The 12343-nt window shown below is 40.2% G+C and overlaps 1 protein-coding gene across 2 annotated transcripts; it reads right to left on the bottom strand.

Moving 5' to 3' along the window:
• Nucleotides 1–4611: 4611 nt before the first annotated feature.
• Nucleotides 4612–12199, bottom strand: LOC137285436 (N-acetylglucosaminyl-phosphatidylinositol de-N-acetylase-like). Of its 2 annotated transcripts, XM_067817735.1 has the most exons (7): nt 11908–12199; nt 11668–11767; nt 8144–8234; nt 6453–6520; nt 5680–5711; nt 5383–5513; nt 4612–4745 (listed from the first exon to the last, which is right to left on the bottom strand). In XM_067817735.1, the coding sequence occupies exons 1-7, from the start codon at nt 12182–12184 to the stop codon at nt 4617–4619; spliced, it is 828 nt and encodes a 275-aa protein (XP_067673836.1). In that variant the 5' UTR covers nt 12185–12199; the 3' UTR covers nt 4612–4616. The 2 variants fall into 2 exon arrangements, with proteins under 2 accessions (XP_067673836.1, XP_067673835.1); XM_067817734.1 differs by lacking the exons at nt 11668–11767; nt 11908–12199 and having other exon boundaries at nt 8144–9285.
• Between the last annotated feature and the right edge of the window lie 144 nt (nt 12200–12343).

Here is a 12343-nt window from a genome sequence, read left to right as displayed (position 1 = left end):
GTTGTTCAACACGTGTCAAGTATTTTTGCGTCTGTTTAAGGAAAGGGTAAGGATTGGTGGGCATAGACCCGAAACGTTATCCTCGACCAGCCATGGCATGCTGATATTGTACGTGGACAATGGATGAGTAACGAGTCATATGATAAATTGTTATTAATACAACTGGATATTTTTATCTTACGTGTCTCAAAGAATTTGGACTGAGTTACGTTTCAATCGAAACCAAAACTTGGAATAGAAAATTAAATACGTTGTATGTCTTAGACCTTACGGCACACACTCTACTAGGATCAGAATTACACATTGTGAGAATAGTGGCTAAATTCCCACATATATCACGTTAATAAAAATGTGAGCACGTTTGTAAACGTATGACCTAGAATGCCTAATCCGCACTAGATGATACCGAGGTCGACCATAATCGTATAGGGTATTTACCGTCACAGGTATCTATCAACACTGAAACATTCAGATCTTATGTTAACTATACATATTTTTTTTCAAAGAGGCGTTGAAATATTAGAAATATTAGAAGATATTGCATCATGTTGTATTCTCGTACAATGAGTGACTTTGGCTTAACCCAGCTTTTAGCAATATTCCATCAATATCATGTCCAGGGACAACAGAAATAGGTTTCAAACATTGTGGCTATATGGCGAATCGAACCTTGGTCTTCCTCGTGACTAGGGAACGCTTTAACCACTAGGCTACCACACCACCTCTCTCAAATAGTAAATAAATTAAGGTGCAATATGTCTGAAATTGTCCTGTTCTTTGATATCAGTTTCCAACCCTGTCTCTCGAAAAGATCTAGCCTCAGGAGGAGTCAATCCTGTCTCGAGAGAAGATCTAGCCTCTGGAGGAGTCAATCCTGTCTCTCGAAAAGATCTAGCCTCAGGAGGAGTCAATCCTGTCGCTCGAGAAGATCTAGCCTCTGGTGGAGTCAACCCTGTCACTCGAGATCTAGCCTCTGATGGAGTCAACCCTGTCTCTTGAGAAGATCTAGCCTCTGGAGGAGTCTACCCTGTCACTCGAGATCTAGCCTCTGGAGGAGTCAACCCTGTCACTCGAGATCTAGCCTCTGGAGGAGTCAACACTGTCACTCGAGATCTAGCCTGTGGAGGAGTCAACCCTGTCTCTCGAGAAGATCTAGCCTCTGGAGGAGTCAACCCTGTCACTCGAGATCTAGCCTCTGGAGGAGTCAACCCTGTCACTCGAGATCTAGCCTCTGGAGGAGGCAACCCTGTCTCTCGAGAAGATCTAGCCTCTGGAGGAGTCAACCCTGTCTCTCGAGAAGATCTAGCCTCTGGTGGACTTTGCATTTAGCAGCCCAAATATTGCACAGAATGCAAAGTTATTACGTGTATATGGAGTATATCCTTAATAACAGACCACATCACGATGCAGTGTAAGAAACCATCGTCTCGCCCCAATACGTCAATACGACCTTCAAAGTATGCCGATATGATATTAATATCAATCACTTGTGTAGTAATACGACAAAAGCATGCAGAAAGCGTTACAATATTACCAGAACGAGTAAGTGTGCACTAGGATTTCATTCTGAGCTTCCTGGGGAGTATGCAGCCCTTGTTGGAAGTTAAACACCACCATCCACATCCACCATTTCCTGCCGGGCGAAACAAGGACACATTTCCAAGAAAATCTCTCATGAAGTATCACATCCAGTCGCCACTTTTGCATCGTTCAAACACAAACGACGTTTCATGTACAAGTGCATGCCCGGTGCTTCGAAGAACGTACTATAACGCTTATCTTTTTGCGAATTGTCCAGTGATATATTCCACCGATGTAATCATGTAGTAATGTGAAATCATCCTTTTCCTGTTGGTCCATGGAAGTCACTCTGCGATTCACTCTGTGGTATCATGAGCTCAAAAGGTCCCCAACAACTGAAGGTGAGGTTCGAATCCCGGATCGCTCGGATTCTGCTCAACGTGAAGGCAAGAAATTACAAGGAACAGTCTTGGCTCCAATCCGCGCCCTTTAATTCTACCAAAGTGACAGACGTGTACGGCCCGTGGCATTTCTGGATTGTTTCCTGCGCCAAGCTGACCTGTATGTACCGTCATATAACTGACGTCCTGTTCATGGAGACTGCAAACTACCCACACTGTGACGGCCACACGTGTATATTGCGTTCTGGATTTTAATCTGTTGCACTTTGTTAGTAGGTGATCTTGTATCAAAACTTTGAAATACAAGAAGGTATCAACCGCCTACAGTTTAATTTCCCTCTTCCAATGTTGATGTGTTTTCCAATGTGAGGAATCATTCGTGACGACACAAGAAACAGAAAGATGCAACATACAACAAAGCGCTGCAAAATATACGCTGTGAAACGTGTTGTTTTTTGCCGGTTCAGCGTGCCTCTAACACTAGCTTCGTTGACAATAACCTCGACAGTCCACGCACTACCGGCTGATAACGGGGACTTCTGGAGTCAAACACGATTCTGCCAACGCAGCTCACCAGGATGGCGCGAGATGAACTCTTCAAGTTGAGTACAGTAGCATACTTCAAACACACGTGACTGTACGTACGGAAACTCATCATAGAACCTGTCAGTAACATCTAGGTCGAATGGGGAATAATGCCTGCATTTATCAGATATAGGCTATATCATCCTGACTCTGTATCTGTGTCTATTTCCAGGTGTACGAAGTCGGGAGTGGAATTGAATATTGTTAAAGGCACATACCTCAGAAATATTTTTTTCAATAAACATATTTAATCCGCGTGCCATGTTGTACATAGCCCTATTGCCGTTATAACATTAGTACAACCAGTCACGTGACACACTGCAACAACAAACACCAACATTACAACCAGTCCTGTCACATTCAAACATGAAAAAAGATGAAAGATGGCGTGAATGAAAATGAATGTCACTGAGGGCAAGCATGGGTTGTTGTGCCGTTGGTATGTTGCAAGCGGGAAGATCAGTTATTGATGTCGCAAGAGCAATGGGATGCAGCCGTCGTACTGTGTATGACTTGCAAGGTCGTCTACAACAAACTGGCACCACTTCGCCCAAGGTCGGGTCGTCCACGTGTGACGTCGCGAGCAGAAGACCGTCAAATCGTCGTACATCACCAACGTGACAGATTTCTGTCGGCTACACGAACCAGGGCTGAGATGTTTAGAGGTCGACTGTCCTCACAGACCATTCGAAATCGGATGCGGGCTGCCAATCTCCATTTACGACGTCCATGTCGTGGGCCAATATTGACGCTGTTTCATCAACGTCAACGTCTGCTGTGGGCCCATTGTCACCTCCGATGGACCCACAGAGACTGGAATTGAGTTGTCTTTAGCGATGAATCCAGCTTTACCCTCAGTTTCGCGGACGGCAGGCATAAAGTCACGACGTCGTGAACGGCATGCCCAATGTTGTGTACAGGAAGTCGACAGATTTGGGGGAGGAAGTTCCATGGTGTGGGGTGCTTTCTGTGGGAACAACCGTTCCCGACTTCTGGTCATCCGTGGAAACCTCACAGCTGCTGCTTACCGCGACCAGGTGCTCACCCCTGAACTCAAGGCGGTTCATGGCCCAGGTCTACAGTTCCCGCATGATAATGCTCGGCTGCATACCACAATGTTGACATGAAATTTCCTTCAAAACGCTGGAATCAATATCATGGACTGGCCATCGAGGTCCCCTTACCTTAATCCAATAGAGCACGTTTGGGATGCACTTGGGAGAAGGCTTTGTGATCTTATGAACCAACCTCAGAATTTGCAAGAACTCGGCGCTGCCTTGCAAAAGCTATGGTGCAGAATCCCCAACCACATGTTCACAAGCATCAGGCAGTCCATGAGGAGAGGGTGTTTCGCAGTGGTGAATGCGCACGGCTGCCATACACAATATTGAATTGAGAAATTTCAAATTTTTATTCTTGTGACTTGACATTCTGTATACCCATGTTTTGGAATGGCAGTGCAGCCTAAGGGAATGGATTGTGGAACTGTCAGTGTATCGAGTACATCATACAGGTCTCAGCAATAAAATAATAACAATTTAACCATCTTACCATCTCTTGTTCTTTTATAGTGCCCTGAAGAAAGAATGTGAAGTTTCTTTTCTGACTCCGTATAGATCTACAGTTGTGCAGACACCTCTCTTTTCACCCGTGATATCCAGTTGAGACCGATGTGGGAAGTTTGATCACTGTTGTGCTGAGTGATAATTATTACTGCTGTTGTAACTGAACTGCCATTCTCTGTTGTATTGCTACTGTTATTCCTTTGCAGTAATTTGTATCAGTTTGCAAAGCTAATTAATATTAAACCAGAACAGTTAATTTTATGACATCTGTTGTTTCTTGTTTGTTAGTTTCACAACATCATCCTCTCTGGCATGCAGATATCGACAGGTAACCCTGTCTACTATAGACTTCAGGTACCTGTCACATATTTGTCTATTGAACACCCATGACATTAGCTGGGCATTTGGAGTCCATGGATAAGGTATCAGTTATGTATCTGTCTTGAGTTGGCAAAAGGTATTGGTCAAGTATTTTTCAACTTGGCACTAGAGGCAACTGTCGGGCTAACAACTATTGGCTGACATCACGTTCACAGAAACCTTTTCACATATTTTTATTGCAATGTGTATAAAAATTAATTTTGGTAAAAGTATTGATAATAAGATATCTTGAGAAGAAAATGAAGAGGATCCGGAACCACACGAACTGACTCCAATGGGCGTGCATCGCTCTCTGAAACACGCAAATCGTAGGGATTCATTTACAGAATTGTATAATCAATAGGATGAATGGCAAAATAATGAAAAATATACATTATGGCATCGTCACGTGATATCCTCTAAAACCCTTAGTATAATATTGATTCAGACATAAAGTGACAAAAAAGTATTGACACAAAAAATGGGGACAGATTATGGTAAATCTTGTAATGTTGACAACATGGAAGGGCGTATTTATGAAGCAAGCTGGGGACAGTTGCGTGTCAACTACATGGAAGGGCGTATTTATGAAGCAAACTGACAGCAGTTGTGTGTCAACTACATTGTGCTTCCATTACACTTCATGGTTTACCAGCAAGAATTTACAATACTTGAATGACTTCCAGATATTGTTCTGAGCCAGCATACTCCAGATGATAACCAGTTATTATCCAAAGACAAAGAGGTTGGTAATAGAGTTGTACACTTACGAAGGAGGGTAACAATACTTGCAAGATAACCAGTTATTGTCCTACCTGAGCTGTGAGGACCTAACATAAAGTTGACACAAATACTAAATCAGCTATACAGACTGTAGGGCAGGTCTAATAGAGATGTACATTTACGAAGGAGGTTAATAATACTTGCGAGGTAACTAGTTATTGTCCTACCTGAGCTGTGAGGACCTGATATGGAGATGACACAAATATTGTATCAGCTGTATACAGACTGTAGGGCAGGTCTATTAATGAGGTATATTTACGAAGGAGGTTCACACTTTGTAGGCTGTAACACTCAATATCTGCAACAGAAATACATCCCTATTACACAACAACCACAGGATGATACACCGACCAATTGGCAAAACAAAACTGATTAATGACACTGAACTTATCTAGAACACAGAAGAAATGAAATGTTTCTAAAAATGTCCCTCAGATCTAGCAAGAGGAAACTATGTAACATACCATTCAGCTCCTTTCTGTCAATCTTTAGATGTCTGTGGAAAGAAAGGAAGTTTCACTTATGATCTCCCCATTATGAGTGAGTGAGTATGATATTAAGCCACTTTAAACAATATCCCAGCACTATCATGGTGGGGAACAAACGATGGGCTTCACACACTGTACCCATGTGGGGAATCAAAGCCCAGTCTTCACTGTGACAAGCAAATGCTTTAACCATAAGGCTACCCCACCAGCCCCCGCTCACCCTTATGATGTTAGCATCCAAGATGGAGAGAAGTTATCATCCTCATCTATTTACTTCATGCATAATGCCGGGCACAGTGGCCAGTAGCCACATAACAAAGCCAGAGGATGCCTGCTTCATTCACATACTCTGTGACCACATAGGGGGATACAACTGCCAGGAAACAAATTCCAGACAATCTACTATTTTCATATGTATGTCAACCTTCAGAAATGTTCAACTGACATAAAGCAACATTCAAACATGTGACAAGAGTTTATTCAGTTTTATTTTCATTTTTATTTTGCAGCTCGACCTCAAACTGCTATTAATTTTTTTTCCACCTTTGTGGTGAAATTAGTTCCTAGAGGTCAAAGACAAAGCTAAATAAAACTAAACCAGTCACTACTTTGACAGTGGTGTGTGAATAATAGATGCTGAGATTTATATTGGTAGCAGTGACCCAAGCATTCCATGAACGACTTAATGAAGCCACCTTGACTTAATACAATAAATCTGAATCACAACCCTCACTCAGAGCCTCACTCACCTCACAGCATTGTACAGCTCCCTATGGTTGCTGTGACCGCTCACCCCATACCCATCAAACGTGTAAATCTGAAAATGTTCATCACTACATGTTCAACACACATGGTAACAGTTTCTGAAGTGCATAATGAGACATGAAGCATTATCAGCATGCCATGCTATGTGATACAATGTTATACATAAAAGGCTTATCTAAACAATATGAAACTAAATCTGTGAACATGGTCACACTACACTGCACAAAGCAACCCAACACTATTAGGTATTTCATGTGTATTTTATAGTTCATGAAACAGAAATAAAAATATTTAACCTTTTGTTTATGTGGTCATCTCTTTTTGAATTCAAGAAATGGGAAATATCTTGGCTTTAAAACTTCAAACAGGCCTGCCAGATTTTATGGAGATAACTGTTCAGGAAACTGAAGGGCCTGTATCTTCTAGGGCTGGCTACCCGAGTTATTTGGTTTATTTGGTACTCATACACTAAACATAATACCTGTTCACTGTAACTTGGTGTTTTTATTAATATTAGGGATCTACAACAGATATTACCTGTGTAACTAGGTGTTTTTATTAATATTAGGGATCTACAACAGATATTACCTATGTAACTTGGTGTTTTTATTAATATTAGGGATCTACAACAGATATTACCTGTGTAACTAGGTGTTTTTATTAATATTAGGGATCTACAAATGATATTACCTGTGTAACTTGGTGTTTTTATTAATATTAGGGATCTACAACAGATAATACCTGTGTAACTTGGTGTTTTTATTAATATTAGGGATCTACAACAGATATTACCTGTGTAACTAGGTGTTTTTATTAATATTAGGGATCTACAACAGATATTACCTGTGTAACTTGGTGTTTTTATTAATATTAGGGATCTACAACAGATATTACCTGTGTAACTTGGTGTTTTTATTAATATTAGGGATCTACAACAGATATTACATGTGTAACTTGGTGTTTTTATTAATATTAGGGATCTACAACAGATATTACCTGTGTAACTTGGTGTTTTTATTAATATTAGGGATCTACAACAGATATTACCTGTGTAACTTGGTGTTTTTATTAATATTAGGGATCTACAACAGATATTACCTGTGTAACTAGGTGTTTTTATTAATATTAGGGATCTACAACAGATATTACCTGTGTAACTAGGTGTTTTTATTAATATTAGGGATCTACAACAGATATTACCTGTGTAACTAGGTGTTTTTATTAATATTAGGGATCTACAACAGATATTACCTGTGTAACTTGGTGTTTTTATTAATATTAGGGATCTACAACAGATATTACCTGTGTAACTTGGTGTTTTTATTAATATTAGGGATCTACAACAGATATTACCTGTGTAACTTGGTGTTTTTATTAATATTAGGGATCTACAACAGATATTACATGTGTAACTAGGTGTTTTTATTAATATTAGGGATCTACAACAGATATTACCTGTGTGACTGTGTTTTTTATAAGGGATCTACAACAGATATTACATGTGTAACTGTGTTTTTTATAAGGGATCTACAACAGATATTACCTGTGTGACTGTGTTTTTTATAAGGGATCTACAACAGATATTACCTGTGTAACTGTGTTTTTTATAAGGGATCTACAACAGATATTACCTGTGTAACTGTGTTTTTTATAAGGGATCTACAACAGATATTACCTGTGTGACTCTGTGTTTTTGGCAGTACCTGAGGATCTCATTACAGACTGTCTGCCTGTCCCACTTCACCTTTGGATTGTCTGGCAAGGATCTGGAAAAAGACCATGAATAAACATGTAGATCAACAGAGATGACCACATAGCCACCAGGCCCCATGACTGGAATAGGCCCATATATAGCCTGAGACAAATTCCAACCAACAAACCTGATCTTTTCCTTTTTGATCAAACCAATGCATTTATTTACATCATTGAATTTTCTGTCCCTTTTGACAGTAACGTGATTGAAAATATTCAGGAAAAGCATGATAAATATGCTGACCTTGTCTTTGAAACATCTCGCTTGCATCTCAACTACACTGTCGTCAGGCTCCCCATTGTTCTTGGTGCCCTTAAGCTTGGTTTGGTACCTCCTGATCTCTTGGTACAGATCAGGAGAGTGCCCGGGTTCTCCATCGGGAGCACACCCCTTATGACAATCTGGGTAATGCAGAAGGCTGCAGTGTTGGGGAGTGTCCATATGGTGGGTTTGACTTGGCAGTGTTTCCTGAGAGAAGTCCCATTCACTGTCTGGGCTGCATGTACAGGGGACGAGGACCCTGAGCTCATGATGGGCCTTACCAGCCTGACTGCAACAAGATCACCTGAACATTCTCTGCTGCATTTTCATCCGTGAAACATAATAAATTCGTATAGCTTCTATTTTCCAACTTTGAGTTTGAGCTGCTCAATGGCGCTGCACAGGGTAGAGGATTTACATATCATATGCTTGTCGGAACAGGAGAGTTTTAAGACAGCTCTGGACGGCTGTTTGAGAACTTGCTGTTTAAGTTCAAATGGTAGGTTGTTTCACAGGATGGGGGCAATTTTGGAGAAGGCACAATCAGCAAATTAGTGGATGTTGAGGGAACAGAGATTGTACATATTCTAAGATCGGAGATATCGTCCTGGTGTATACATCTGGATCAGATCCTTTAGGAAGAGAGGAGAGTTATCTTTGAGCAGAGCAGCATATGGCAGTGACAGAACTTTGCATACCACCCTTTGCTATACTGGGATCCAATGTAACTTTTTAGAAAACAGATTTCAATAATAGCCAAATAAACTATTTTCTATTACATCTCCACATTATAGGCATTTGTACACTAGTGCCTGTACAAATGTTTCATGTGAGTAAATATTACACAGGGGGGGGGGAAATGTCACTTTATGAAATAAGGAGCTTAGCCAAAATATATAATTTGAGGATCATCAAATTGTATGTTCCATTTTTTATTAATTTTGAAATAACCTGTATGAAACTGGTCACTGTGTTTGAAGATTACATTTTTGGTCAGCTAAAATACATTATTATGGGTTTGCGTAACATAAGTGCTTTTCACATTTCCCACTTTGAACTGTTGTGGGTAGAGGTTCTCTAATCGTGATCTTGATATCAACCCTGTACTGACTCTACTACATAACTATGATGACATACAACCAGTACCCAATGTGTCCAATCAAACACTTGTTAAGTTCAAATGGTAGGTTGTTCCACAAGATTAGAACAAGAATTGGTTACAGAGAACCCAGGTAGTTTATCATGAAACCAATAGTGTATAAGACTGGCGAAGATATTTAGTCTACAGACAATGGCGACAAGTTGAGTCTGGATATGGCAGGGCGATGAACATAGTATATACTAGTACAGCATATAACTAGACAACTTCGCACTATACCAAGGTGTGCTCGATGTAGGCCTTGGCTGGAATACAGTGGTTAAGGGTATTCTGGATCACGGCTATTCCGGATCACTGCCGCATACATTAACCCCTAGAAGCTGTAAATCTTATGGATTCCTTCACTCAATCTCTCATTTTAAAGCCGAGACAGTGCTCTTTAAGGTGATATATTCTGTTTTACGTGATCTGAACCAGAAGTTTACTTGCGCGCCCTGTAACGAGGATACCTATCATTGCTTAATATATCGTTGGCACATTAGGAAAAGGTAACTCATTCGGAACGTTCCATCTCAAATAAGAATAGCATAAAGTTGCTTCATGTTAACAATTCATTGCATGCATATACGTTTCACCTGTAAAAAGCAACGATAATCTTCTCTACATCTGCCATATTGTTGGAGGAATGAGCAATTTATGGAGCCACATGGTTAAGGCAGTTCCCAATCACCAGAAAATGGGGATCACCTCAAACCTGTCAACCACCGAAAAATGTTAATTACCGTTGAAATAAAGTTATTAGACCCATGATGTTGTTTCGATTCCCTTTATTTAAAATCTAAACTCACTCCAGGGTCTGTCTTAGATGTTCTTTGCTCAAAGTAGATACATAAAACGTTTTGGTCTTCATTTCACCGAAACGTAATTTGCAGTTCAGAACAGTCTGTCAGGAAAGAACCAACTTGACAATGATTTGGGATTGAAATTGTTTTGTTTCTTTTCAAGTCATATTATTCTTGTTTTTCAATAACGTGGTGTATTTCAGTATGGTACGATTCACTTCATGTGCCAAGCAGTCTTGCAGGGTCATTCAGGCAAATTCTTGATGTACGTGGCAGTGTGTTTGCTGGGCTAGCTGGAGAACCTGTTCCAAGTCCCCACTCCCCCTAGGCCTGCTGCACCGACAGAGAAAGGAGGAGGCATGGTTGTACCATGTCATTACGTTATTAACCACAGCAACAGAAAGTGGGCTTCTATGACAATCAAAAATGCCCCGTTACTTATGCCAGAGGGGAATCAATGAGGCTGGAGAAGACACGAGCTATACTTTGTTTCATTTTTAGATATACGTAGATGCACACCCATTTAGAGTTCAAATATGCAGGTATTAATAGATTATGCTCGTTAACTTTAAAATCAGTAACTGATGATGTGATGTTAAAAATCTTCATATTGACTGAATAAAGCTTTAAAGGTTCTGAAAAAATGGGTTATTTTGTCTCAATAGTTGTACTTTACAAGTTAAAGTCGCATGTAAAAGTCACGACAAAATATTATATATCATTACTGAAGAGATCAGTAACATAAACCATGTATGTATAAACCACAAGAGAATATTTTTCAGCCCACACTGGTACCTGGAATCATGATTCTGGAAACCTATCTACCAAGTGGATGTTGTTATCAACTGCAGTGTTTGTTAATTATTCGTTTATCAAACATTATGAATATTGTTAACGCATCTATTCAATTAAACACATGTTACGGTTTGACACAGACCCCTGTTGCCCTAAACGTGCATCAATAACCGAACACTGCCTAGTTATGTCACTTGATCCGGAATACTCTGAAATGATTCAAAACTGACGTAATGGAGGAGCGTTTCTTTTGTGATATTTCTGAAGTCAGTCAAGACCGAATAAAGTTTATAGCTTTGTGTGAGTAACATGAAACATTGCTCAGACAGAAATTGCCCTTAGTCGAATCAGATATATTTTTGCGGAGGCGCATGCAGTCGGTGTTTCGATAGTGATCCGGAACTGCCTTACGTACTGTATAGGTTTATTCATATGAAGTAAGTATATACCTGATATCTAGAACTGTCACATGGGCGGGGGATACACCCAACACAGAACAACTCGTCAGGATCTCCTTCTTTCTCAAATCACCTTTTTGGTCATAATTGCCTGCAACAGATGATCAACTGTGGTTATTACGCCCATTTTTCGTTGATGCAAGGCGATTGCATACACGATACGGAAAGAAGGCGGTTCATTGTAGGATAGTGTAATAAATACAAAGCAGATATAAAGTAAATCAACAATACCCGTCGTAAAACAAAGTACTGACGAAATGGCTCCTATACCCAGGATTGCCGGGGCAAAAAACATACACTCGTCGTCTGGGTGAGCGGTAACGAAAAGAACGGTTGCGTTGTCTTTCGGCTTAGACACGCATGATCTCTTTCGCCATAAGACTGGAATGTACACTATAACTGCGAAAATGTACATGAAAATATACGTTGTCAATAAAATATGACACACTGTCAAAAAATGATCGAAAACATCTAATGATATGGACATATTGAGCAACGAAGTCGCCATACACGCTCTGAAGAAAGTAGTACCTTTGCGACTAACTTCAATCCTATGAAACTGAACAGTTGTCAGTTGAACTATTTTGGTTGTCACATTTGTGCTGATCAGTTGAAAAGAACACACGACTGGCTTTGCCAAATGTACAATCAATGTGTAGAAAGAGTG

The sequence above is a fragment of the Haliotis asinina genome, chromosome 1 (assembly GCF_037392515.1).
Source record: "Haliotis asinina isolate JCU_RB_2024 chromosome 1, JCU_Hal_asi_v2, whole genome shotgun sequence".
Classification (NCBI taxonomy): Eukaryota; Metazoa; Mollusca; class Gastropoda; order Lepetellida; family Haliotidae; genus Haliotis; species Haliotis asinina.
This window is presented reverse-complemented; position numbering and strand designations above follow the sequence as displayed.